The sequence below is a fragment of the Hyaena hyaena genome, unplaced genomic scaffold (genome assembly GCF_003009895.1).
Source record: "Hyaena hyaena isolate Hyena2069 unplaced genomic scaffold, ASM300989v1 scaffold_755, whole genome shotgun sequence".
In the NCBI taxonomy this organism is placed as follows: Eukaryota; Metazoa; Chordata; class Mammalia; order Carnivora; family Hyaenidae; genus Hyaena; species Hyaena hyaena.
Window position 1 is genome coordinate 39,958 of NW_024081388.1, and position 26,234 is coordinate 66,191.

The 26,234-nt window shown below is 35.6% G+C and overlaps 1 protein-coding gene across 1 annotated transcript in view; it reads left to right on the forward strand.

Moving 5' to 3' along the window:
- The first annotated feature begins 6,352 nt into the window (after positions 1-6,352).
- Positions 6,353-26,234, forward strand: part of NLGN1 (neuroligin 1) — a 662,036-nt gene continuing 642,154 nt past the window's right edge. Inside the window, exons 1-3 of the mRNA XM_039218377.1 lie at positions 6,353-6,425; positions 24,135-24,947; positions 25,390-25,449. Coding sequence (XP_039074308.1) covers positions 24,455-24,947; positions 25,390-25,449 — 553 coding nt within the window. The 5' untranslated portion in view covers positions 6,353-6,425; positions 24,135-24,454. The remainder of the gene's footprint in view (positions 6,426-24,134; positions 24,948-25,389; positions 25,450-26,234) is intronic.

Consider the following 26,234-nt stretch of genomic DNA (forward strand, 5'->3'; position numbering starts at 1 on the left):
ATAGAGAATCTTGTTATGAAATTATTATTTATATAATAATATAAATATTATTCAATTTCATAAAGATATAAAAATCTACACTAAAATATTGTGTAAAATAATAATGTAGTAGTCTATTAACAGATAAAATCTTTGATGATGAAAACTGATGTATTTTTAAGTAAAGAATAATTGTACCAATTAAATATAAATTATAGGTTAAAAAACTTCTTTTAAAAAGAAACAAGAGATTCTTAATTATTAACCATAATGGCACTAAAATTTAGAAAATTTTAACAGCTTAAAATGACTTAAACTTGTTTCAAAATTCTAGATTTATTTCTGGCTTAGGCTCCTGAGCTTTGAAAATATGTTTTAGAATCTCAAACTAATCTTGATGAAGCCCCATTTCTCTCTATATGACAATCTCATCCTAAAGTATCTAGTCTTGATCATTACTTCCTTGGTTTCCATTACAGGTCTTCAAACCATGAAATATAAAGACACACCTGGTAAATTTAGCATTCAAGCAGGTGTGTTCTCCCAATACATAACCTGAAATATGCAGTATCAGTCAAGTGTTTTAAGTAGTCTTTTCTAATTAAGCAGAATTGTCTGAGAATATTCTTCCCTGTAGAGAGAACCTCTTTATAAACAGCTACCTTTACAGTAGTTAGGACTGTGATGTTGCACTACTTTTTATTTTTATGCCTTTCATAATTCCCAGGTGCCATTCATTTAGATTCAAGTCTTGAGCACATAAAATGAGGGTACATCAGGAGACTTTGGAAGATGGTAGAAGAATATATTTCCCAAGACTTGCTTTAGAAAATTTGTTTTACAATACTTTATAAGTTTTTTTTTTCAGACATAGAACACCAATCTTCCATAATATCTTAAAATGTTTATTACCAGGCAGAACTTAATTGACTTGACCTGGTCACAAAAGATGAGCTGTTATATCAGTTATCAAAAAAAAAATCATAACCCTCTTTTCATAATGGCTCTTGTATTAAAGGCAACAATAAAACACTTTCTCATCTTGTTTTTAGTAGAACTATGCTATTTCTTTACACGATACATTTGGTATTAATCATTTTGTTTGTTTAAAGTGTGAAAACCAAAATAAGATGTGTAATCCTGCTATGAGTTTTAGCAGAGCTGAAATTTTAGTGACACCGTCAAACTGGAATCCCGTATTCCAACTGGCACTCAAGTTTGCCAACCTTGGCCTTTCATTTACCATTATTGTTAGTCACAGTAATCTTTTACTTCCCTACTCTATTAATTTCATTTTCAGAAGAGATATTAGAAAGCTTATCCAATATAGAGAATAAATTTGTTTTCTTCATGTGCCAACTAGATTCACACTTTGGTCCATTAAGTCATTCATTCACTAATTGTTTGTACTGTGAGAGATCCAAAGATTAAGTTTCTATCTTGTATGTAATGTAGATCACCAGGAAGAAAAATGTTGATTCATACTATTATCCTCAATCTTTTTCCTTTCCTCTATGACTCCTCATTTTTACTTCATGTTTTACTCTTCCTCCTTCACTGACTACCTTAACCCATCACATCAGTTTGTTCTTAAACACACTGAAAATGAATCTTCACTTCTATATTAGTGTCTGACATCTAATTTTCAGTATAGATGGTGAAATATTAATTCAAAATAACTATTAACCATTTAGAATGAATGAATCAGTTATCAATAGCTAACTAAGGGTTTGTGGTGGCTACTTGTTTTAAAGTTAACTTTCTGGTGAAATGCTTTGTACAATGTCCAGTATGCAGGAGGTATTCCATAAGTTGTTGCTGAAAGAATATGTCAACCTCTCCAAATTTTGGAAATATTACATCTGCTATTCTCCCTTGTTTTTTCTATCATTGAAGGGCATTAAATTGTCTTCTCTGTTTCTTTATTACAAAGCTACTTTGGCTATCGCCCAGGAATGCTGTTGTGAATGGTTGAAAATTGACTGTTGATTTGTCCAGGCATCTTTTCTAAGTTCAATGTGAGTTGAGTGATATTAACTGCTAAACTAACTCATTTTTACTTCTATCATTGGGCTCTAAAAAATTCTTCTCTAATATTTGATATGATATCTTCTCTAGTTTTGAATGAATTATGAAAAATAGTGTCTAATGCTTTTGAAACAAAATTTCCAGTTCTTATATTTCATATCAACAAAACTCCCTGTTTGAATTCACATGTATAATTTTAAATATTCTGGCAAATTGTCTTTTATGTTATAGTTTAGTTTAGGGCTAGTCTGGTTTTGGTGGTTTCCAGTTAACTGTTTAGAACTGAACATCCATTGATTGATTGCCTGTTTCACAGTTTCAGAGACCTTGTTACTCTATGTGAGATCAAAGGAAAATACAAAAACGAATTAGTTGAGGATTATGTCTTTCCCCTATTTAACCACATTTTTCTAATTTAGGTGGTAGTTTTTGCTTATTAGCTGGAGATTTTCATACCTATGGTAGAAATAAGTGAACATTGATCCATTTCCACTTTTTAGAAATAGTAAGTACTTAAGACTTTTAAAAGAAAGCACATGATGAAATTCTAGACTCTCATACTATTTTTTCACTTCTACACATATTTATTCTAATTAAAAAAATTTTTTTTAATGTTTTATTTATTTCTAGGAGAGAGAGAGAGAGAGAGAGAGACAGCGTGAGCAGGGCAGGGTCAGAGAGAGAGGGAGTCACAAACTGAAACAGGCTCCAGGCTCTGAGCTGGCAGTCAGCACAGAGCCCGACGCGGGGCTCGAACCCACGAACCGCACCCAGGCGCCCCTCTAATTAAAAATTTTCTAATACTGAAAAAGTTTCATGGAAATCATTCAGTTTAAATATTTCTTTTTAGTAAAATAGTTTAGACATACAATTTATATGTAATATAAACACCTGTGTACTCAAGATTCAGTCTGAGATATAAAGTACTTAATATTCAGCTGAAGTTCCCTGTGATGTCTTCCCAGTGCCATTAACCTCCATTATTTCCAGAGATAACCTCTACCCAGAATTTCAGGTTTATCATTATCATGGATTTTTATATACTTTTGCCACATGTACATATGCTCAAAAATTTATATATATACATATGTAATATAATTATTTTTGCAGGTTTTAAAACTTGATACATAAATGGTATCATCCCACAACTATCTTTCTGCAACCTGCAATTATTGTGGCTGCTTCACATCACATTTTTGAGAGGTATCCATGCTATCTCAAATAGCTATAGTGCATTTTTTTTCAGCTTCAAGTATCACAGCATGTGACTGTTCCATAAATTACTTGTCCACTTATTTATCTAAAGGTGTTTAGATTTTTTTCCTTTTCCCTTTTTTCTTCTTCCAAGTAATTCTGCAATGGGTATTTTCTGTACATGTGAAGAGAAGTACACAGGAGTAGAGAGTAAATTTTAGGAAAAAAGATCTTTAATTATCTCTAAACTGCTCTCTGAAATTGTCCTATTATAAACTTCCCATGGTTTCTCCACATTCTCATCTTTCATATTGCTGGACTTACACATTTTTGCCAATTTTATACCTGTGAAATTATATCTCATCATTTTAGCTTCCATTTCTCTAATAACTAGAGTATCTTCTTCATGTTTATTGGACATTGAGAGTCCCCTTCTGTCAATTGACTGTTCATCTTTTTGGCTCATTTTTTCCTATCATATTTTTTTGTCTTTGTAAGTTTGTAAGAAAGTTTTATGTACTAGAATACTAGTCTTTCTTTGGTTACATGCATAGCATATATCTTCTCTCAGTCTATGCCTTGACTTTTTTGATGCACATACATATTTAATTTTCATATTTCAAAATTAATATTTTTCCTTTTGGACTTCCTTTTTAATGTCTTTATGTGTAATAAACCCTTCCAGTCTACACAAAATCACAAAGCCATTTCTCTTTAAAAGGTTTTAAGTTTTGCTCTGTATCTTTAAGACTTTATCCTACCTTAAATGCATATTTAGGTGTGAATTTGAGAGCTAGCATATAATTTTTTCATATGCCTAATCTTTGAATTTTCCCTGAGTATTGTCTAATGCCACCTGTTATTTATCAAGCCTCTATAAATTCAGGGATTTGTTTCTGAGTCCCCTGTTCTCTTCCATTGGACTAATTTCTATCCCTGAACCAAAGCTACACTGTCTCTGACAGCTGTCTCTGACAGCTACACTGTCTCAATTACTGTCATTTTATATTGTCTTAATAGTTCATATGGGGGCTCCTGGTGGCTCAGTTGGTTAAGCGTCCGACTTTGGCTCAGGTCATGATCTCACAATTCGTGGGTTCGAGCCCTGACGCAGGGCTCAAACAGACAGCCAGCTCAGAGCCTGGAGCATGCTTCAGATTCTGTGTCTCCCTCTCTCTCTGACCCTCCCTTGCTCACGCTGTCTCTCTCTCTCTCTCTCTCTCTCTCAGTAATAAATAAAACATTTTTAAAAAATTAAAAAAATAGTTCATATGGAAATTATCCACACCTTGTTCTTGCTTGTATTGTATATAAAATCGTATTGACCAGTTTGACTCTTTACTCCTGCAGACAAATTTTAAGATTAACTTTTCAAGTTCAATGAAAAAGTATAGTGGGCTTTTAATAATAATTACATTAATTTTATAAATTAATTTACAATATTGAGTGTCCCCTCTAGTAACAGATATGTCTGTTCATTTATTTTGGTTTACTCTTTAATTTTAATAGATAAGTTAGCCATGGGCCAAAAAGTGACTGTTCAAAGTCACATAGCCTATTAATAATAAAACCAGTAATAGAAGGTCTCTTGACTCCTTAATAGCTCATACACTAAAAAGACTTAATTTTTTAGTTGGTTAAGAAATAAGATGGTGGAGTCCTTTCAGCCATTGCTAGTGAATCCAACTTCTGAAGTTTACTAAGTCCTTGATAATCAGAGTGTGGTGAGAGGGCTTCTCAGAAATGCAGAATCTCCTTACTTCTCTGGTTCTACCAAAACAGAAACCTCATCTTGAAAAGATTCCTGGGTCTTTGGTAGGCACAGTAGTTTGTGAAGTATTGCTTACCAAACTAGAGTCTTGAAATTGGTTGCATCATTTTTTTTCTAAAACCTGTCAAAAATGCTAGTAGTAATCTTGAGATCATTGAATTGTGCATGGTTCAGATAAGGAACGTTGAGAACTTATATAATGACCCTTAGGTCTTGTTCTTTGACCATAGGCTTATAGCAGCCATCATCTGCTCTGCTGAATGTATATCAAAAGTCCAAAATGAGAGGAGATTGTCTAAAAATATGTATCCATAATCATATTCCTTTAAAGAAAAGATAATATTAAGGTTTTTTTCCTAAGAGCACCATCTCAAGAAGACTGAGGTTTCTTTGGGTATCTATAGTGATTCAGGAAACAAATACATTTGCTTTGAAATCACTAGCTGCTCCAAATTGGCATTTTATCTACTAAATGACATTGGGGGAAATTCTGTTGAAAAAAAAGATGCAATACTGAGGAGTCAGAAGCACAGAAGATTCGGTCTTTAAAGTAAAACGAAGAGAGATCAGACGATGTTTTCAAGTAGTCATATACTATTCATGTTAATCTCGGTTCAACCTTCTTATTTAACTACTACAGCAGCCAGTTGTCTAGAGGGGCTGGGGCTGGGAGGGTGGGGGAGAAGGTGAGGAGAAGGGATAAAAAAAAAAAAGAAGAAAGTGAGATTCCCTGCAATATCACTTCGAGCCACTAGGGGTATCTTCGTACCATTTTTCATCCTGCACCGATTTGGAGTAGAAACCTCTATTAGGGGAAAACCAGGGTCCTCGGCATTTTTTGCGAGCAGTGCACCCAGAATTCAAAAAGATTTTTTAAAAAGAAGAAGAAAGAAAGAAACCACAGTTCTTTTGGTCACCCGAACAGGGCTACGAAGTCTCTCTACTGGACATCAGCACCAGGGATTCATTTTTGAGGTCAATTTCCAATCGAGATAAATCTATTGGATTAGTAGGATTATCTGATTGCAGCCGAAAGAAGTAACGTTGTTTGATCATTTGTGTTTCTTGCCTGATGGTCGGATTTACATGGAGGTGGCTTTGGGTCCCGCGGATTCTGGATCGTGGTTTCATCTGGAGAGAAAAAAGGATCAATCGACACGTTTTGGAAGTGTCCGTGGGTGAATAAAAAAAAGGGGGGGGGTGTGAAACTGGGGTTGCGGCTACTTAAAGAAGAAAAATAAATAAATAAAGAAGGCATCCTGAATTCTTAAACAAGAATTACCGGTGCTCAAAATTAAAAAAAAAAAAAAAAAGCATCTAGAAGCTGATAAATACTTTGACCAATTCAGCTTAAATTTGACGGCGAAGTGTTGTAGAAACTGTCTCCTTGAATGATTGGAAGGGGACTAGGGGAGGATGAGGGGGCTCCCTCTGCGGATTTATCTTCCTGAGGGTAAGTTTGGGGGTCTTTTGTTGGGAGGGGGCTGCCTGGGTTTGTGTGCTGCTGCGCGGTAGGTGCTGCGGACGCGGTGCCAGTGAAATGGGGAGAGAAGGGGGGATGTAAAGCCACCTCGCGCTTCTCGGGGTGGATCGCTAGGGAGCTACCCAGATCGAGCTTAAAAACCTTAATTTGTGGCGTCGGTGGGGAAGCCAAACAACCCTCCAAGCTCTCAACTTTGCATTGAAAACCTTTTAGTTGGGAGATCTCTCTTGGATCCAGTGCTTTCCTCCTAGTGATACTTTAAAGAGAGGTAGCAGAGATGCCTTGGAAAACCTGCTTGTGCAGAAGGAAAACCCAAGTAGAAATCGGTGCTGCCTCAGCCCCGGTTTCGGCAGCTGTCTTGGCTTCTAGGAGAATTTTGCAGGGGGAATTGGCTCTTCTCGTATTATCTTATTCTCCCTCCTTCCTTATTTCCCCTTTCCCTTCTCACTCCCGGTTTTTTCAGCCGAACGCTAAAGGGTTACAGGGTCATTGCATCGTATAGACATATAGGTGGGTGACTGGCCACACATGTTGTCTTGTAATTCACTCGCACGGCTTTGCATAACAGTCTGAGATAACTTTCTTGGAGTTGGAGGAGTCCAGGGAGGCGTTGCAGCCTTAACGCCGAGGGCCCGGACTGGCGAGTGCGCCAGGCAGCCGGCTGCATTTCTGATGCATCCCTGCCCTGGCTGCCTCGGAGTGCCTTTTCTTTCCAACTGAGCGGTGCGCGCGCGTTCCAAGACGTTTTCTTGCAGCTGAATACATACATAAGGATTTTCCCCCTTTTTATTATCTTATTTTATTTTTTTAACTCTCAAGAAAAGATCGTCATTATTTGCAGAAGGAAAATCAATTTCAGCAGATGTAATTAAAATTAATCACTCAAATGAGTGAATATTAATTGACTAGGAAACTAAAAGTTGCTTTGGAATCCAGAAAAGCATATTATTCTGAACCAATTTTGGAACCTACATAGGTTCAGAACAATAACATATAAGAAGTAATTCATTTAAAATAGATATATATAGACATGCTAAATAGATTGATGAATATCCCCCATCCCTTTATACCTTCTGACATCTCAGCATTATAATTTTAGTTGGTTCTTCCTATTTAAGGCCAATTCATTAAATTTTAAACCTTCAGATATCCAAATACATTAGAATAAAGTAAAGATAATTGTTGAAATGTAAAATAATTTTTGTACAGTTTTATCTGTAAAGAAAAGCATCAAATATTTTTTCAGGGGCTTCTGTTTACAGGCTATGATATGAATGTGGATATCTTTATGGCTTTAGCACTGAAGCCTCTCCATTATGTGTGAACTCCTGAAAGGCAGCTCTTCAAAGTCATCTGAAGCACTCATCATCCCAGTACTTATTTCAGGAATTCCAAATACAGCAGACATTCTGGTATTAAATGAGGAGCGTTGCCAAACTTTCTTCCTGGTTTTGTGTGTGTATATGTGTTTCTTAAATCTAAGTTCTGAGACAAGCTCAATACCATTCCCTTTTTCTTTTTTAAAATGAAATAGCAAAATATAAAACTTTGTCTCCTATGGATTCTATGGTGGAAAAGTTAAATATTTCCTATTTATGCTGATTTTGTGTGAGCTTGCCTAAAGGTGACAAAAATAGCAAAAAACAACTAGTTTTTATAAGCCCAACTGTTAGTTTTAAGGAGATATCTGAGAGGCTAGATTTGCCTTTCTTTTACGCAGCTCTAAGTTACATGGTTCATGTGCAGTGTGAGCTAGAAGAATGGATGTTCTGTGTATTGGTACATTCTAGCCACTGATCTTAGCCACACAGTCCAATATTAGTTAACATCTTTTTTCACGGTTTAAATTACTTTAAAAAAAGACAGTTAGTAGATAACAAATTTAATGATGTAGTAAATAAATAACAAAGGTGAAAGGGTGATGAACTGGAATTTTTCGTCTCAGGCTAGTAGAAAATATAATGTTGATATAAAGGTAGATGGTAGATATGAAACATGAGAAAGAAGGTTCTTTTAGAAGTTAACTTGTATATTTCACAACCACTGAACTGGTAGTCATGGCGTGTACCATGGTGCTGAAGCAGAAGATTCAGCCTGAAGTGCCTTTGTCATGGCTGAACAATGTTTCTTTCTGTCAAGAATAATCAAACTTTCTACTCCCTCATTTTATTCTCTTTCATCAGTGAAAAAGAAAAAGGGGAAACTTTGGCCTACTCTTTGGTCATTCTACAAGCAGTTCCTGCACAAAACTTTAGTAACTTTGCAGATAGTAGATCCACTTTGGAAGGTCAATAGTGATGGAAATAAACATAAAATTACATGCCACAAAATTGTTTAAAACTGTAGCTAATAAATAAGAGCTAGGTACCCAGTTATAGTAATAGTCTCTGCTAATAGAGTAGATCACTGTAATAACTATTGATAAGCCCAACCATTCACTTAGAAAATTAATTGCATTTTGCTCTACCTTATCCGAACACATATCTTTGGTTGTGATTATTTAAAAAAAACATGGTGGTCTTAATCAGCTGTTCCAATTTTGCTGAAGAATAACACAAAATGTGACAGTTTGGGAAGAACGGATGGAAGCTCTCAATTACCCCAGAAAATTGCAAGCACAGAGCCTGATATATGTGACAAGAAATAGCACTGGATGGCCCAAAGCTTTTGACTATGGATAAACTGATATTTCATTCCCTGGACAGCTGCACCTGTCCCTCAAAAACCTCACATGTGTTCTAACTGACTTTACATTCAGTGGGAGTTAAGATATTTACTGCAGCTTCCTTCTATGACTTTGAGATGATTAAATACAGTTAAATGCTATTCTACATTAATTGATTTTTGAAAAGAAAATTATTATACACTCTTAATTGAAAGTAAAATGAAAAGGGCAATACTTCTTTAATGATTGGTTAAAATTTAACATATGACATCCAAAAATGCAAATCTTCTCTTTTTCTTTCTCGAGAAATGTAAAAACACAACAAAAGTTTCCGTTAATTTTAAATTTCAATTTTTTAATATCTCAAATTTCAAAGCCCAGAAAATTACAAAAAGATGGTGAACACTCATGATGAATTTGGAGTATCCTTTTTAATACCTTTTAAAAGCTAATTGAAAATATTTTGAGGTAGCTAACCTGTGGGGTTAATCTTGTGGGGTAGCAACATTCTCAATTGTTTTTAAGGAGTGATTCCTTAACAGTAAAAATTTTTTATGATTTTGGCTTTGTTTTTAATGGAATCACATTAACAATTTATAATATGATTATGTTGGTATAAAAGGATATGAATTATTTCTGCCTTTAAATACCACCCTCCTCCCACTACCCCCCCCCAAAAAAAAACCCACCTGTTTGGTAGTAAACATACATAAAAGAGAAAGATTGCCAACTCTAAGCTTAATGAAGTCAGAGAAAACTAGTAAATCACTTCAGGCATTTGAAATTATTAGACATTAAACTTTTGAGGGATTTTAATATGAATTCATTTTATAACAGTCGATATAATCTCTTCTGTGCCTATTTCCGTTGCATGTAAGAGAAATTCTAGTCAATGGCAAAATGCTTTACTGCTGCCATTACTGCAGACTTTATAGATGAGAGACATGTCAGCATGTTAGCTTTAGCAGTAATGCCTCTTTTGTGTGAAACCTTATGGGCCTTGCAGGCAGTCTCTCATCTTGACACCCATAAAATGTTCAAGTCCCCATATTTATTATTTAATTTTTTTCCTATATATAGCAACAGAACAGTTCAATATATGGATGTGTAGTCAAAAAATGACAGGCAAGCCTGAATGGGACTAATGAGTTTTAATAATACACATATTAGGGACTGCTAAAGGAAGTTTAATTAAGAAAAACAAGTTGAGCATGAAATTCATTTTGGAACAAAAACAAGTTAAGTTACTGCTACAGATGTAAAATCAGAAACCACAGTGATAACATCCCCAGAAATAAAGGGTCCAGTCTGAGACTAAAGCTGCTTAGTGCAGTTGACATCTTAGGACCTGCCGTTGAGTTGATGAGCTTGGATTTGATGTATGAAATGGAAGAATATATACTTTTTCACAGTGTTCTCACTCTTCTCTGGTTTCTATAGCATTTTAGTTTAGTATTTTAACTATTATACAGCCACACTTTTCATACATAATACTAGTTCCCTTGAGTTGAGCCACACTATAGTCTTTTCTTCTGTAGGCTTCTTCTCTAACACCACATATGCCTGTAGTTAGAGGTACCTGATGAAGCCTATGCCATCCCTTTGGGTGTGCTGTAAGTGGTGCTTCAGTAAGAGAACTGCTTATTTATCAATTTACCTGCACCTATAATTCTGTAGGTGAAAAATTCTATAATTTTTCACATAGTTTACAAAATAAGTAGATTTATTTATTTGTTTGCTTCCATATTTGTTTATTTGGTAGTGCCAGTAGGGACAGGTAGAGGAAAAGTTGGGGAACAGATGGAATATTGGGCAAATATCTTCTTAGAATATGGTTTTCTTACATTTTGTCTATATCTAAATAACATAGTTATATTTTGAAAAGAGTGAAGATGTCAGGCAATGATATGAAGGTCTTATATGTGTTCCACAACAACTTCCCTTTTTGAAACATCCAACTAATACACTAACATTCTTTTGTACAGATCTTTGGTATCAATGTAACAGGAGTTTTTTCTCCATTAACACACCCAGTGAATGCTGCCTTTTAGGAGAAAAAGAGGTTAATTGTAACATTTTAAAGTGAACTGAAAATTCTTGCTGCCTTTTTAAAAAAGAGTTATGGTGAATACTTTCATAGTGTAATATGGAATACTCACTTTGCTTTGGAAGTTCAACAAAGTGCCTCATGAAATCAATGAATATTGATTTGATAAAAACTAACTTGGGATTGTCACGAGGATAAATTTTTCCCATAAGATAACCACTCCTCTTTTTTTAATATTTGTTTTTTAGAGAGTGAGAGTGCATGTGTGAATGTGGAAGCAGAGGAGGGGCAGAAAGAGAATCCCAAGAGGCATGGAATCAGACACAGGGCAACACCGTGAGATAATGAGCTGAGTCCAAATCAAGAGTCAGACGCTTAACTGACTGAGCCTCCCAGGTGCCCTGGTAACCATTCTTATGATAGAATTGGCCAAGAAAATAGGGATGATAGCATAGGACATTGACCAAGAGTTGTCACAATACTCACACCTAAAAATAGCACTTGGGCCATTTAATAGTTAATCATAGCACTATAAGGAATAAAGATTCACTTCAGTAACCATCATGTTTCAAATCAGTGCATCTGTCATTTTTAATTTAAATCTATATTACTTAGCTGTCTAAAACTTTGCACACAAGTGACAATGTTATCTATCCTTTTTCTTATGGGTAAAAAACAGTCACTAGTTTCATTACCTCTTTAACAATGCCAAGTGTTCTAAATATATATGTTACTATGAAGTTCTCATTATTCAAAGCTGTGGTCTTCAAGTAATAACTTGTGAGGAGTTGTTAAATATACAAGGGCAGAATATATTACACACTGTAATAACACAGTAATAGCTTTCTATATAGCTTCTGAGGTGGCAAGGGTTTTTGTCTGGTGTTTCAAAGTTGTACTGGCACATTATTGGTGACCAATAAATGGTTGTTAAGTGAGTAAAGACATTGGGTTCTACTCTTGAATGTTAACAATTAAGTATTTAACCTCTTGCTTAATACTTGGCCTTCATTTTTCCTGTTTTTTTTTTCTTAACATAAATCAGTTTTTATTTGAATTGAAAGATATTTTGCAGTTATATATGCAAAGTTCCAGAGGTAGAAAGGAATATATTTAAAAGGACTGAATTTTAATCAAAGAAAAAAAATAATTGAAACTTTGTACTGATTTTTATATAGTTTTTAAAATTTTGATAAATTATTAAGATTTACATGTGTAATAGGATTATTTCTGATTATAATTTACCAAAATGCACTAGAGTTGTTTTCTGCCATGAAGAAAATGTGATCTCTCAAGGAACTTTGGAAGGATCAAAAATTAGTCAAACACTTACAAACACTTAGAACGTAGACAATAAGATCTAAAATACAGTAAAGTTTGGTGTTTTGGTTATTATTTTAAACACTTTTTTCATTTTTTAATACTTTATAATTCTAAGTCCCCTATTCAATTTTATTTAAATTGGTGAAATCATTTAAATGATGAATTCATTTAGCAGCTTATGTTCCATGTATATGTTAAAGACTTGCGAATATCTAGTCATTGATGTTCTGTTACACAAATGGCCTATGAATGGAGCATCGTTTTTAATTTTGTTACTATCAGCATCGTTTTTAATTTTGTTACTATCAGTACTAATAGAACTGTAATATGAAGGGACAATAAAAGATGTGAATATTTGAAGCTGATTGCAAGTGTAATATGCTCTTGACCCTTTGGGGTACCGGTTGAGTCCTAAGCCAGGTCGGGAGTGACAGGAAGCCATTATCGTTGTTTGGTGCCTTACGTGAAAGGAGTTGGTGGTCTTAGTCCAGTTCCTACTAGACAGTTACTCCTTAAACAATAGTCACTATAGTGTTTGCCAATTCCAGCAGAAGCCTGGGGCTGAATGGGCACAAAGGTTTAACTACCGCCTCTCTGCTAATCATCCTCCAAGGGGTCAAGATTGACACAACCTGGCACAAGGCCATACTGAGAAACTTAGTACTGCTTCTGCCAAAGTTGTAGCTATTCTCTGGCAACAAGGGATTTTTTAAAGAGGACTTTAATTAAGCAGGGCACCAGGAATGGCAATCCTCCACTCTTCCCAGGCACAGCAGCTCACTAGAAACAAAAATAAGCTTAAATAGTGAATTGAGAATGTAGCAGTGCTCTTAGGTTGTGCTATTAAGTTGCATCTGGAAACAATGACTTGTGACCCCAAAGTGGCCCCTTTCAGACAAAAGCATCAATTTAATATCAAGGGAAGTAATCAGCCCTACCTTGCTGACTCTCTTGAGTTCTTGAGTGATTATTCATTTTCTTCTGGGGGATTGCACAGGGTCACCAACTGGTTTTAAAAATTAAAATATGTCCTGCAGTATTTTATGTATACATTAAAACTGTTGCCCGTGCTTTTTTTTTTTTTTTTTTAAACATCCTCTCTTATGAATTCCTGTCCCTCTCACCCCCTTCACCTTCTTGTTCATTTGGAAATCGAGATTACTAAGTGAGATATTAAATTTAACAATTAATTTTTGGAGATTTTATCTGAGAGTAGATTCAGAGTGAACAGAAAGTAAAACGTATTATATATAACTTACTATATATATAAATGTTATTTATATATAACTTATTATATATATAAATGTTAAATAGCCTGTTTTAGCCATCCCTCCAAAAGAAAACAAACAAGAAACTCTCCAATAGCTGTTAGTTGTAATGATGACCATAGTAGAAATTATCAGATATGAATACAGAAAGAAGTGCTGTCACTTTGGTCTCTTTTTCATTGTGTTGTCAGAAAAGTTATTGCCTCTCAGTATCCCAATTTTTTTTTTTTTTTTTTTTTTTTTTTGCCAAACAGCAATGGAATTAGCTACTGATCTACATTGGTCATCCATGAACATTCTTGAATGATGAGGAATTTTTGTTATACTCTAATTTGTTTCTACCTCTTGTTCGTCTTACTCTCTCTTGCCGTAACTCTAATTAAGGTAATGCCTTCACAGAGGTCAGACATCACAGATGGAAAAAATCTGAGGGTAGGGTTAATTGATGACAAATAATATAATAAATGAATGGGTTTCTCTCAAAGATTAAGGCCGCACCAGTTATGTCATTATTGTGATTGTAATTCTTCTCATCATACTTGGGATAAGATCTTAAAATCCTAAAATAGCTTAGGCATTCTTGAATTGTCAGCACCTCTCCAGCCTGATACTCCACTCTGTTCTCAAATTATACTTACCACTTTGTTCTTGAAAAGCCCCAGGCTTCACAGCATTTGAGCTTTCTCTTGCCTCTGTCTGCCCCCTGGTCTTTACCTGCCAACTCCTACTCATCCTTCAGAGCCCAGTTTATAGATCTCCTCCTCAGGAAGATCATCCATCCCACTCCACAGTGATTAAATCTCCCCGCAGAGCACTCTGCTACTTGGCAAAGCATTTATGACTAAATAGTTATCTGTGTGATTGATTTATGTAAAGTGTGTCTTCCCCATTTAATTTTAGTCTCCAAGAGAATTAGCACTATGCCTGTTTTGCTCATGTGGGTCTTGCCAATGGCTGCCACTAAATAATGTAAGAGAATAAAGAGGGAAGCCATGTGTATAAATTACTGTGATGGAAAGTGCTACAGATTCAGTTACAAGAAAGGTAACAAGTGCTTTGAGAGTTGAGGGAAAGGAGTATTTGTTGTGGCTGGAAGGGTCTGAGAAGGAGGTACTGATGTTTGAGCCAGGCTTTGGGTGATGCTAGCTGGGGTTCCTTCAGGCAAACACTGCCCAAGTGAGTACTTACTAGAGAGAAGGATCTTGTTGAACCGTTGGACCCAATTCACTGGAGACTGTTCCCAGTGCTGTGTGCTGCCTTCCAATAGTTTTTTTTTTTTTAATAAAAAAATTAAATGTTTTTTATTTATTTCTGAGAGAGAGACAGTGTGAGCGGGGGAGAGTCAGAGAGAGAGGGAGATACAGAATCTGAAGCAGGCTCCAGGCTCTGAGCTAGCTGTCAGTACAGAGCCCGATGCGGGGCTCAAACCCATGAACATGGGATCACAACCTGAGCCAAAGTAGCATGCTTAACCAACTGAGCCACGCAGGAACCCGCTGCCTTTTGGTAGTCTTGTTTTTCATGAAGATAGTCTGCTCCCAGGTATAACCTTGGCAACATACTCATGATTTTTTCCTTGCTAATCTTTAAAATATTTCAGGGGTAAAATTTGTTCTTTTATTACTGTCAAATTTTAGTTTCCTTTTTCTTCTTAACAATCATTTTCTCTATTTTCTCACATCACTGGAGAGCTTCATTTAGAGTGGAAGTAGCTCAAGGAGAAAGAAAACAAATAGAACTGCTTACATTTTCTTCAGAGGAGAGGAGGATCGGAAATAATTTTGGGAAACTATTGAAGTCTGCCTACCCTTTCTCTGAAAAGGAGGCTCTGGAGAAAATTGAGAAGGGGGCAGGGTTTATCTTTAGAGTGTATTAATTCTTCAGCCTTATCTCCTTTTATTTGTTAGAACTCAATGTATTTGTAAAACTGTGGTCTTGTTTTATTGAAAAATGTTTTAGTAGCTTTATGTTCCTGATTTTCCATTTAGTTACTGGTTACAAGGAGATGGTAACAATTTCTACTTCATCTCATAATTAAATGAAATGATGCCGTTAGCTCACCAGCCTCAGTCTATGCTCAGTTGGAATAAGCCATTAATCAAGTTATTAATTAATGGTGGTAATGGCAGAATATACTTGTTACAGCATTAGTTCTCAATAGCTCCATGGTAATATGGCCACAACATAGACCATGACACTTGAAATTCTATATGATCAAAATCTTGAACTTTGATATTCCCATCCCAGAGTAGACCTTTCATAATCTTTGGTTCTAATTATTTCTTACTTTTTCTCCTGCACCCTTCTGCTACTGCTTACCTTTCTACCTAGATTAGTATATTCAACACTGGAATTACCATTTCTCATAAACTTTGCTCCTTGAAATTCTAACATTCTTGACTTGCTTATCCCTAAGTCCTAACTTTTTTCATTATTCTCTAGCTTATATTATGAAATGTTGCTGGAAGAAGTCTCAATATCACAGTGCTTGGAACTGCTCTAAATTATGCCTGTTAATTAACCCTGGCAAGCTGATCAAGAGCCTTTTTATTTTCCTCCTATTAGTATCTGGTGTGATTCACTTTCTTCAAATGCTCAAACTGAACATATGACTTAATTGAGTTTGTCTCATTGGAGAACAAAGCAAAATGTCATGTATCATAAAAGTTCAGGGCATGTTCTTTGGAGTTAGGCACTCCCAAGCTTGTTTATTGGGTCTGCCTTTTCCTAGCTTTGTACCCTTAAGAAAGTTATCTAAATACTCAAATCATCATTTTCCTCATCTCAAATACCAGTACTTGGCTAATAACTTGGTTGTGAGGACTAAATGACATGAGACATGTAAATGGTTTGGACAGGGCTTAGAGAGTAATTGGTGATTTATAATATTAGTCAATTTGCTGTCATTTTCACATAAATGTGATGTATTCACCTATCACTTAAACTTAACATGAAAATAAAATTGTTCCTTCTTTCCCATTTCATTCACTAATGTAATGGACTACACATTTTTGTGATCATGCAGTCCTGCGTTTATGATACCTAAACCAAAACATAAATATATACATACACTTCTGCACAAATATCTTTATCATCAGATTGCAAAGCATACACAAAAATAGACAGTAAAAGATGAGAAAGATAAAATTAGTATTTTAATATTTTATAAATGTTGATACCTTCATTCCATCATTCATGGATCTCTCAAGCAATAGAGATCCTAAGGACACAATTCACAGCTATTGAAATACATATAAATCTGCATTTCAAGTTACTTTCTTGATTTTTTAAAAATGTTTATCTAACTTATTACTCTATATGATTAGATAGCCATAGTTTGGAGTCTTGCAATATAGCTGAAAAGCTTGTATCAGAACTAGAAGTTTCATATCTGCTTGTTTCTTGTACTTATGATTGTATTACTAGTATTTCCTTTAACATGTATTTATCTTGCAAGGAAAACTTAATTCAGTAGTCCTTTTTGTGAGGGTGACTTTAATTACAACATGATGGAAAATGTATAAATCTACTTATTTAGTCATGTTACTCTAATATATCACTGTGTGTTGGAAAGAAACAATAACAGCAAAAATGTCGCTGCTGGTAAACCTACTGTGTTCTAGACTATACACCTTCCCAAGAACATCTCAAGTGCTATACACATCATGTCAACCATGTGGAGACACTGGTATTAAACCATATATTCATATTAGCAAAGCTTAATTTCTCTCTTTAAGCTTTCTATAAAAAATCATGATACATACATCAACGATTTACTTTCCTTTTCTCATCTGGTCATCTTGCAGTCGGGAATGAGCACAGTGCTTTGGAGATCCCTGTTCCACTGCACTGCCAGTTTAATTTTCTTGTGAATAGATTTGATAATACTCTTCCCCTGCAAGGAATATTTAATGGCTTTTTATCATCCTGTGAATAAAATCCAAACTCTTTAGCCTTTTAATAAAGGGCTTGCTTGATTTGGCTGTAACCTGCCTTTCCAGTCTCATTCAGTGCTGGACCTCATATACTCTGTGTTCTTGCCAAACTAAACTGTGCCCTTCTCAAACACTGATGCTTCTTTCTCTTCTGTCACAGGTCAGATTTCACAGAAGGGGTGGGTGGAGGGGGAGAGAAAAACAAAAAGACTCTGAGATGGGGATTTATCTGCAGGAAGTTTACTGGGTCATACCATTGGGAAAAACACCTGGGATGGAGTGAAGAAATCATAGCCAACTCCTCCCCCTACTCTTTCTGTACAGTAGGGAGCTTTGGGGCCAGGATGGCCTCTCAGAGCTGGTCTGTATTGAGGCAAAATGGCCAGGCCTTACACTGGTGTGGACCAGTCACTGGAATGAGCTGTTCCCAGGGAGATTGAGGACTACAATGGCCACTACATATCCTTTCCATGTTTCTGGAATGTGCCCTCTGCCTGGGATCTCTTCCATGACCATCAATATTTGTTCAAATATGTTTCCTAATCTATTAACTAGAGGTAGACCTGTGTTTTCTTTTAAAAAATTTTTTTTTAACGTTTTATTTATTTCTAGGAGAGAGAGAGAGACAGCGTGAGCAGGGGAGGGTCAGAGAGAGAGGGAGTCACAGACTGAAACAGGCTCCAGGCTCTGAGCTGGCAGTCAGCACAGAGCCCAATGCGGGGCTCGAACCCACGATCCGCGAGATCATGACCTAAGCGAAAGTCAGATGCTTAACCGACTAAGCCACCCAGGTGCCCCGACCTGTGTTTTCTTTTAAAGCCCAACAACATTTTGTCCAATTGCGTTCATTTGCTTATTCATCCTATTTCTAAATACTTACTGTGTGAATTAATCACACACTAGTTGCTTTAAGTGTTCGGGTACTGAAAGGACTCGTGGGACTCAAATAGTTTATACTCCTTGGACAGCTTTGTTACAGGCAAATAGTACAAGAGAGAAACAACGGGAGAAGGATATGTCTTGAATGGAGTCTGGACGTCTCAGATGCAGGTTTCCTTGTTTTCCCACTGTAGGTTACACAGGATACTCCTTTGTCTCCAAAATTTGAACCACCTCAAGCATGTGAAACATCTTGCTATAGGAATCCACAATTCGCTGGTGGTCAGATTCTCTTATAGTGAGCTGGTTACAATAAGCACATTCAGGTTACATGGGTGACCTCGGCCACTGAGAACACTGTGCTCCACTGAAACCAGTTATTATTAAATGTGATTATTATTAAATTATTAGTAGTAAATCCAATTCTAAAACCATTGATTATTACTAATTATTACTAGTGATAGGCTGGTGACAAGCTGATATAGTCTGACCTCAAAATGACTTATAGATCCATAGTTATAAAATATTTTTATAAAATGTAAATATAAAATATTTATCTTTAGGTAATACAGTCAGTCATCATTACTCCTGGATTTGTATTTTCAAATTTGCCTATTCACTAAAATTTATTCATAACCCCAAAGTCAATACTCATAGATATGCAGTCATTCAGAGTTAGAAGCAGAGCAGCAAAAACTCTGGGTCTTCCTATGAGCATAGTTTCCAGGCAAAGGGATACTCTGCCTCCTTGTTTCAGCTCTCATACCAAGATGAACGGAGGACAGAATTAAGAAACTCCAGTGCTGGGGCCAGAGGGAGGGGCTGTGAACCTCAACTCTGGCACCTTTTAGTGGGGTGGCCTCAGACAAGTCACTTAACATTTTTGAACCTTGTTTTCTCTTTGTAAAATAAAGAAAATAGAATCTACTAGTATGAACTGTTTTTAGGGTTTAACATTTTCATTTACAACTATGTAAATAATTTATAACTAGTTTGTATTTGAGATGAGAATTTATAACTATGTGGATAATTTATAGCTATTTCCCTAGGAACATTGATCCATGTTCTCTAACTTGATGTTTGCAGTGACTGTATGGAACATGACTACAGTGAATAACAACAGTCAGTTGTATAGCATTGGGCAAACTCCACGCCACTCTGGTGATAAGCATTCAGTCAGTCCATATTAGCTGAGGTTTAACCCATGCCTGCAGCATATAAATGATTGTCAACATAGAGTTTATGATGGATATGAAGTTATTTAAACATAACAGCAACACAAAATCCTAGCCCTTGAATAAGAATTCAGTAGAGGGGGAGGTGGAGTTGGGTTCCACAATGAAACAAATTAAAAACAAAGTAGAAAATAAATAGAAATAATTATTTTTAAAGACACTATGTAAAGTTATCAATCAGAAACTTTTTGCTGGGCCCCATCTCCCCATTGATTGTATATTTGTTGAACACATGTCACATTCCAATCTGCATTAGAGCCATTTTTTTTAAATAGTTTATTGTCAAGTTGGTTTCCATATAACACCCAGTGCTCATCCCCACAAGTGCCCTCCTCCATGCCCATCACCACCCTACCCCTTACCCCCATCCCCATCAGTCCTCAGTTTGTTCTCAGCATTCAAGAGTCTCTCATGGTTTGCCTCCTTCCCTCTCCCCCACTATTTTTCCCCTTCTTCTCCCCCTTGGTCGTCCATTAAGTTCCTCCTAATCCCCCTATACGTGCAAGCATATAGTATCTGTCCTTCTCTGCCTGACTTATTTCGCTCAGCATAACACCCTCAAGGTCCATCCATGTTGCTACACATGGCCAGATTTCATTCTTTCTCATTGCCATGTAGTATTTCATCGTACATATAAACCACATCTTCTTGATTGTCAGTTGATGGACACTTATAGAGCCATTTTTTTTTTAATGTGACTTAAAGTCATACCATTTAGCACAATAGCTTATATATTACAGATACCCAATAAATGTTTATTGAGTGAATGGAAGATTGGATGAATGATTATCTAATGTTCTAAAAAGTTGTCTCTACTCTCTCCAGTATCATCTCTTTGATCTGGGTTACTCAGGAACAAACTAGTTCTAGCTGTTATGATGAATTAATGCAAGTGAGATAATATATTTCCATTTATGATGCCTTTTAAAATGTTATTTATTTTTTATTTTATTTTTTCTCAGTGGGATTATACATACTTTAACCCAAAGGGAATAATTTTTTGAGCTACTATCTGCACTAAATTGCAAAGTCAGGTGGGAGCTAGTCCTATGAATTAATAGACTCAGCTACTTGCCTGATTTTCTGAAAAAGGCTTTCTGATCTTATTATGTTAACATGCTTATTATAAAAGATTTCAACACATAGAAAAATATGGAGAATTGCATAACAAAGGCATGTAGCTGTGTGTGTATGTATCACTTAACACTCTCAAATGTTAGGTTTGTAAAACTTACTATAGTTAATTAATTGTGGTCTTTTAAGTCCTCACCACAGCTTATCAATCTTAGTGCCAATTAATTAATTAATAGTGTTAATTAATTAACCATTAGACTAACTTCACTCACTTTCCTCCTTACCCAGGGGTGACAAATATTCTGTTACTATATATTTATGTATTCAGTGAATAATATATAGCTTTGCTTTGCATATTTTATGCTTTATTTGAATAACATTTTACTTTATCTGATCTGCAACTTGCTTGTTTAAAACTTTTGAGATTTATCTAAGTTGACATATTTAGGTCTAGGTCCTTTATTTCACTGATGTATAGAATTCTAATTTCCACATGTATCATAATTCATTTATCAATATCTATTAATGGACATTTAGGCTATTAGGCTACAAAGTTGGAACTTTTTGATACCCATTATTATTTTAGCATAATCTTGGGTAAACACATATGACAACCGATCACTAAAATTCATGTAAAATAAAAAGGTAAAAAATGTAAATTAAAAAAAGGAACAAAATAAAATCTAAACTTCCAATAAGAACAAGGTAATCCATTTAAATTTTGTTTCAATGAAATTGTCAGAGTATTTACCTAGACTCTGTCCTTCTGAAGGAACATAAAACACTTTTACAATTTAATTTTAAGTGTACTAGGATCAATATTTTAAAAAGTGTTAATTGTGAAGTGAGAGTGTTATCAGGTGCAATGATCAAGAGGACAGCTTTTAAATCAGATTGCATTGGACTCCTGGATCTGTTATTGATTAGTTGAGAGATCTTGCTCAGGGTATTTAACCTCTTTAAGTCTCAGTCCCTCTGAGTAAAAACGGGATAACTGTTGAACTCATGTTATAGGGTTATTGTAAATGAGATGTAAATGCATAAAAGCTAAGGGTTTGACATAAATTAGAGCTAAGAAAGCACCAATAAATAGGAAAAAAAGTCTGCTGAGAAATTTGAGTCCTTATATTATATATACATGTACACACACACACACACACACACACACACACACATGCACAGAGGCTTATTTACACATATATTTAAAATTTCATTAATTTAAGTAAGCCATATTTTTACATTAGTTTGGACAACTGTTATTATTATAATGACAACTTCTAAAAAATCTGTGGGGTCAATACTATAATTCTCCATACAGGTAGACCCTTGTAAAATGGGACATTTTTGTAACCTTGGAAGCCAAGTGTTATTAGAATTTGAAAATTCACCAGTGCATAAAAAAATACAATCTTTCACAACCTGTGTTAAAGTATCACGTCAGTGGGAAACAGGAGTCCCTTTATTTTTAACACAGTTAAGAGCTTGTGAATACAAAAAGGAGTGTTCTTTTGTTAGTAATGAAACAAGTACTTTATATTATTAATAAGGTACCAAGTGTATAAAGAAGAACTTTTGGAAATCACTGTACTTGGAAGTTAGACTGAATAAAAAATGGTAATGAAGACTTTTAAGGTGCCACCCAGGTTCTGAATTTTGGGTGTCAATATGGTACTCTTTTAACACCAAAATGTGACTAGGAAAGATTCAGCCATGTTGTGGCTCACAAAAATAAATACTGTGTACTCTTAATAGAAATGGGTTTGTGTAGCTAAATCTTCAGTATGTGCTAGAATTTTGAGACTGGAATGGGATGGGTCTAAGCCTGCTTTTTGTATGTTAATGAGCTTTCACAGCAAAGGTTTATGAATTAACACAGACGGAAGTACTCTTGAAGAAAGACATTTATCTCCTTATTGCCTTCTGTGATGGATTGTTCAGAGCTAACAGAACACCAGGCCTCAACCAAATCTCCCAGTGCCTAGTTTGTACAATCTCCTTTTCAATAACACAAAGTCAGGGCAGCCTCACTGCCAGACCAGCACTTCTTTGGGAATCTTCTCATAATATGACAGGATAGAACCATCTGTAATACAAATCAACACTATTATTTTCAAAGCAAGCACTTTAAAAGGTTGTTTGAACAAGAAAAGATGAATTTGCCGAGTTGTGTGCTATCTAGCAGTTAAAGTAAGATTACGCTGTGAATTGCACTATACTGAGTGTTACATTTTATCCTGATGTGTTTTAAGTTGAATTGGGTAAACAGTGTTAGATGTTCTGTTAGTGTTAATATGCAAGATGTGGTGATTAGGTATGATTGTTTCATAAAACCACTGTACTCTATTTTTTTATTGTTCCTTTGATCTCTGAGAGGTACTGAAAACAAAATTTGTAGCTTAAAATATGCTGACTTTGATGCAGAAATTAATTTTCAAGTTGTGAATTTACTGATTTCTAAAATATTATAGCTAGATTGTAAACAAACAAAACAAAACAGAAAGCCCTAAAAACTTTAGTCTGCAAGAAAAAATGCCAATTTCTGTTTTTTTTTTTTTTCAAATTTGTCTGAAGCCATTTTATCTTTAAAATTTTTGAATCCTAATTTAAGGTGAAGGACCTATGCTCAATGACTTGATACAAACTTTTGAGAAACAGCGAGGAGGTTGACCTTATAAGGTAGTTGCACTTAAATGATCACAGTTGAACTAGTGTTAGTGTTCTTGTTCTAACGTTAGCTTTGTTTTTTCTATATAGCGTAAGGTTGGGGACTACCTTTTTGTTTGTTTTCTTTTAAATATATATAGTCACCCTTATAGTTTGTTTACATTCCACTAATTCCCTACCAATAATTTTCAAAAGATTTTCTGCTATTTAGTCTTAATTTTTAGTGTGTTTGTTGATTAATTCTGTGGTTCCTTGAAGTGACTGAAGGCCATCAATAAAGGGGAAACTTTACATATAGCCTTCAGTATTTTTAAAAATAGTGTACTGTGAAATGTTCCCTAAATCACATATTTTGACAAGGCCTGCTTCCACTTAAATATGTGTAAAGTCAGCAGGCAAATTTCTCAATAACCTAAAAATCTGTTATTTCCGCTGTCACCTCACATCAAACCATAATTTTTCTATGGTAGTATTTAGCTTACCTGAGTCTAGCCACTATTTATATATTTCTGTAGCTTGTAAAATATCTAGTTATTGTTCTGTCTATTTGAGCTTGTTTGTCCTAATGATTTATTTTAATTTTCTTTAGGATGCAGACCTGCTGCTAATTGGATTTGATTTATAAGAGGCAAATCTACAGTCAATGGCCACTCTTGTCACGTTGCTACTATGGAAAACAGAATGGTCAATAGGATATGGTCTGATAAATAGTGATGATTGAAGATGCTACTACAATACATGTGAAATCAATGGGAGATACTGGATACATAAAGAACTTTCTGAGCTTTTCTTGACAAGCTCTCCTTGAAGAAGTTGGAGGTGTGTTCTACCATTATCCAGGCTTTCTCAAGTGGATACAAATACCTTTGCCTCATTGTAACCAGACAACTACACAACTAATGTGGGACCATGGCACTGCCCAGATGCATGTGGCCAAATTATGTGTGGAGAGCAGTAATGGCATGCTTGGTACACAGGGGATTGGGTGCCTCATTGACTCTCTGTGTGTTGGGATGTTTACTTCAGGCTGCCCGTGTGCTTTCACAAAAATTGGATGATGCAGACCCATTGGTGACTACCAACTTTGGCAAGATAAGAGGGATGAAGAAAGAACTCAATAATGAAATTTTGGGGCCTGTTATTCAGTTTCTTGGGGTTCCGTACGCAGCCACACCAACAGGGGAACATCGTTTTCAGCCTCCAGAACCACCATCTCCCTGGTCAGATATCAGGAATGCGACGCAGTTTGCTCCTGTGTGTCCCCAGAATATCATTGATGGCAGGTTGCCAGAAGTCATGCTTCCTGTGTGGTTTACCAATAACTTGGATGTGGTTTCATCATATGTGCAAGACCAGAGTGAAGATTGCCTGTATTTAAACATATACGTTCCGACTGAGGATGGTGAGTTTACTGCCAAAAAACAGGGAGATTAATTTATATTTTCTTTTCTATTCTAAGTTCTAACAATATTGATTCATGTGTACTGGTAGCATGCATGGCTTTTCCTGTTGGCATGTAGACATATTTTACATGCTTGCATGTCGCTCTTTTTGTTTATGTGCGTTAATGTACCTGTTCTTGTTTTTTTCCTATGCCTACTCATTTTCTTTCCTCCACAGCACGTATATTCAGGTAGAAATGGGTTCCTAATTTCCATTTCCTACCAAATGACTTCTGAGAAGATGCATCAACATTTCTCCATTGCATGTGCAGGCTCAAGGAATTGGGGATCTTTCGCACTTAGTAAATGCAGGAGCATATTAAGTTAGATAGTGGTATTGCATGTTCCGGCGGTCTGTGATGGAGCGCCATGTTATTTTCTAGTCTTCTATTCATTTTTCAGTAAAAAGAATATCCAAGGAATGTGCCAGAAAACCCGGCAAGAAAATATGTAGAAAAGGAGGTATGTATAAAAGTGGAAATAAAAAAATGGGGGAAAAGCTTGCAGAGGAAGAAGATATTCTCCCTAAGGATGATTTGCTGAGCTGGGAAGTAAATGGTTAGGTGATATTTGGAATTTAATGCAGGCCTGTCAAGGAATAGAAAGATGATTAAGGAGAGCTATAGCTGAATACATAATATTGACAAAGCTTATTGGTGGTGTCTTATGTAGCTTGGTGCTGGTATCATCGATAGGAGTTGGATCTCTGCTTGGAGTTTGTGTTTAGAGGACAAGATGTGTTTAGGCTATGACATTGCCTATAAGAAACACAAATGATGCTGCCTTACCAATTGGTCGACTTTATCTCTGAAATCAGTTCTACAGATAAAGATTTCTGTTCCTCTTAAAACTGGTCTGCTCTGTCACAAACCGAGCCTTGTGTTTGCTTATTCTTAGCTACTTCTGAAAGCCCTCTGAACTTTCTCATATAAGAGTAATTTGCCGTAACTGTGGGGCAGTCACCATTATTCAGTCCTGGTATTTTTTCCCAGATAGTCTATATTTTCAGTTACTCTTCCAGAAAAGAATGAGATTTTGCAGACTTATACTAAATATTTACAGTCTTAACATTACTTTAACATTTTTGTATTTATGTTAAACAATTTAACACATAGGGAAGAACATGATTCAGAAGCTACAATTAAATCAACCTTCAAATCATCCTCCAGCCAGATTGAGCACATGTACGCACTGACAGCTGCAAGCTTGCATCTGAATGTAGCTTGTCCACACTCCATTTTTATATA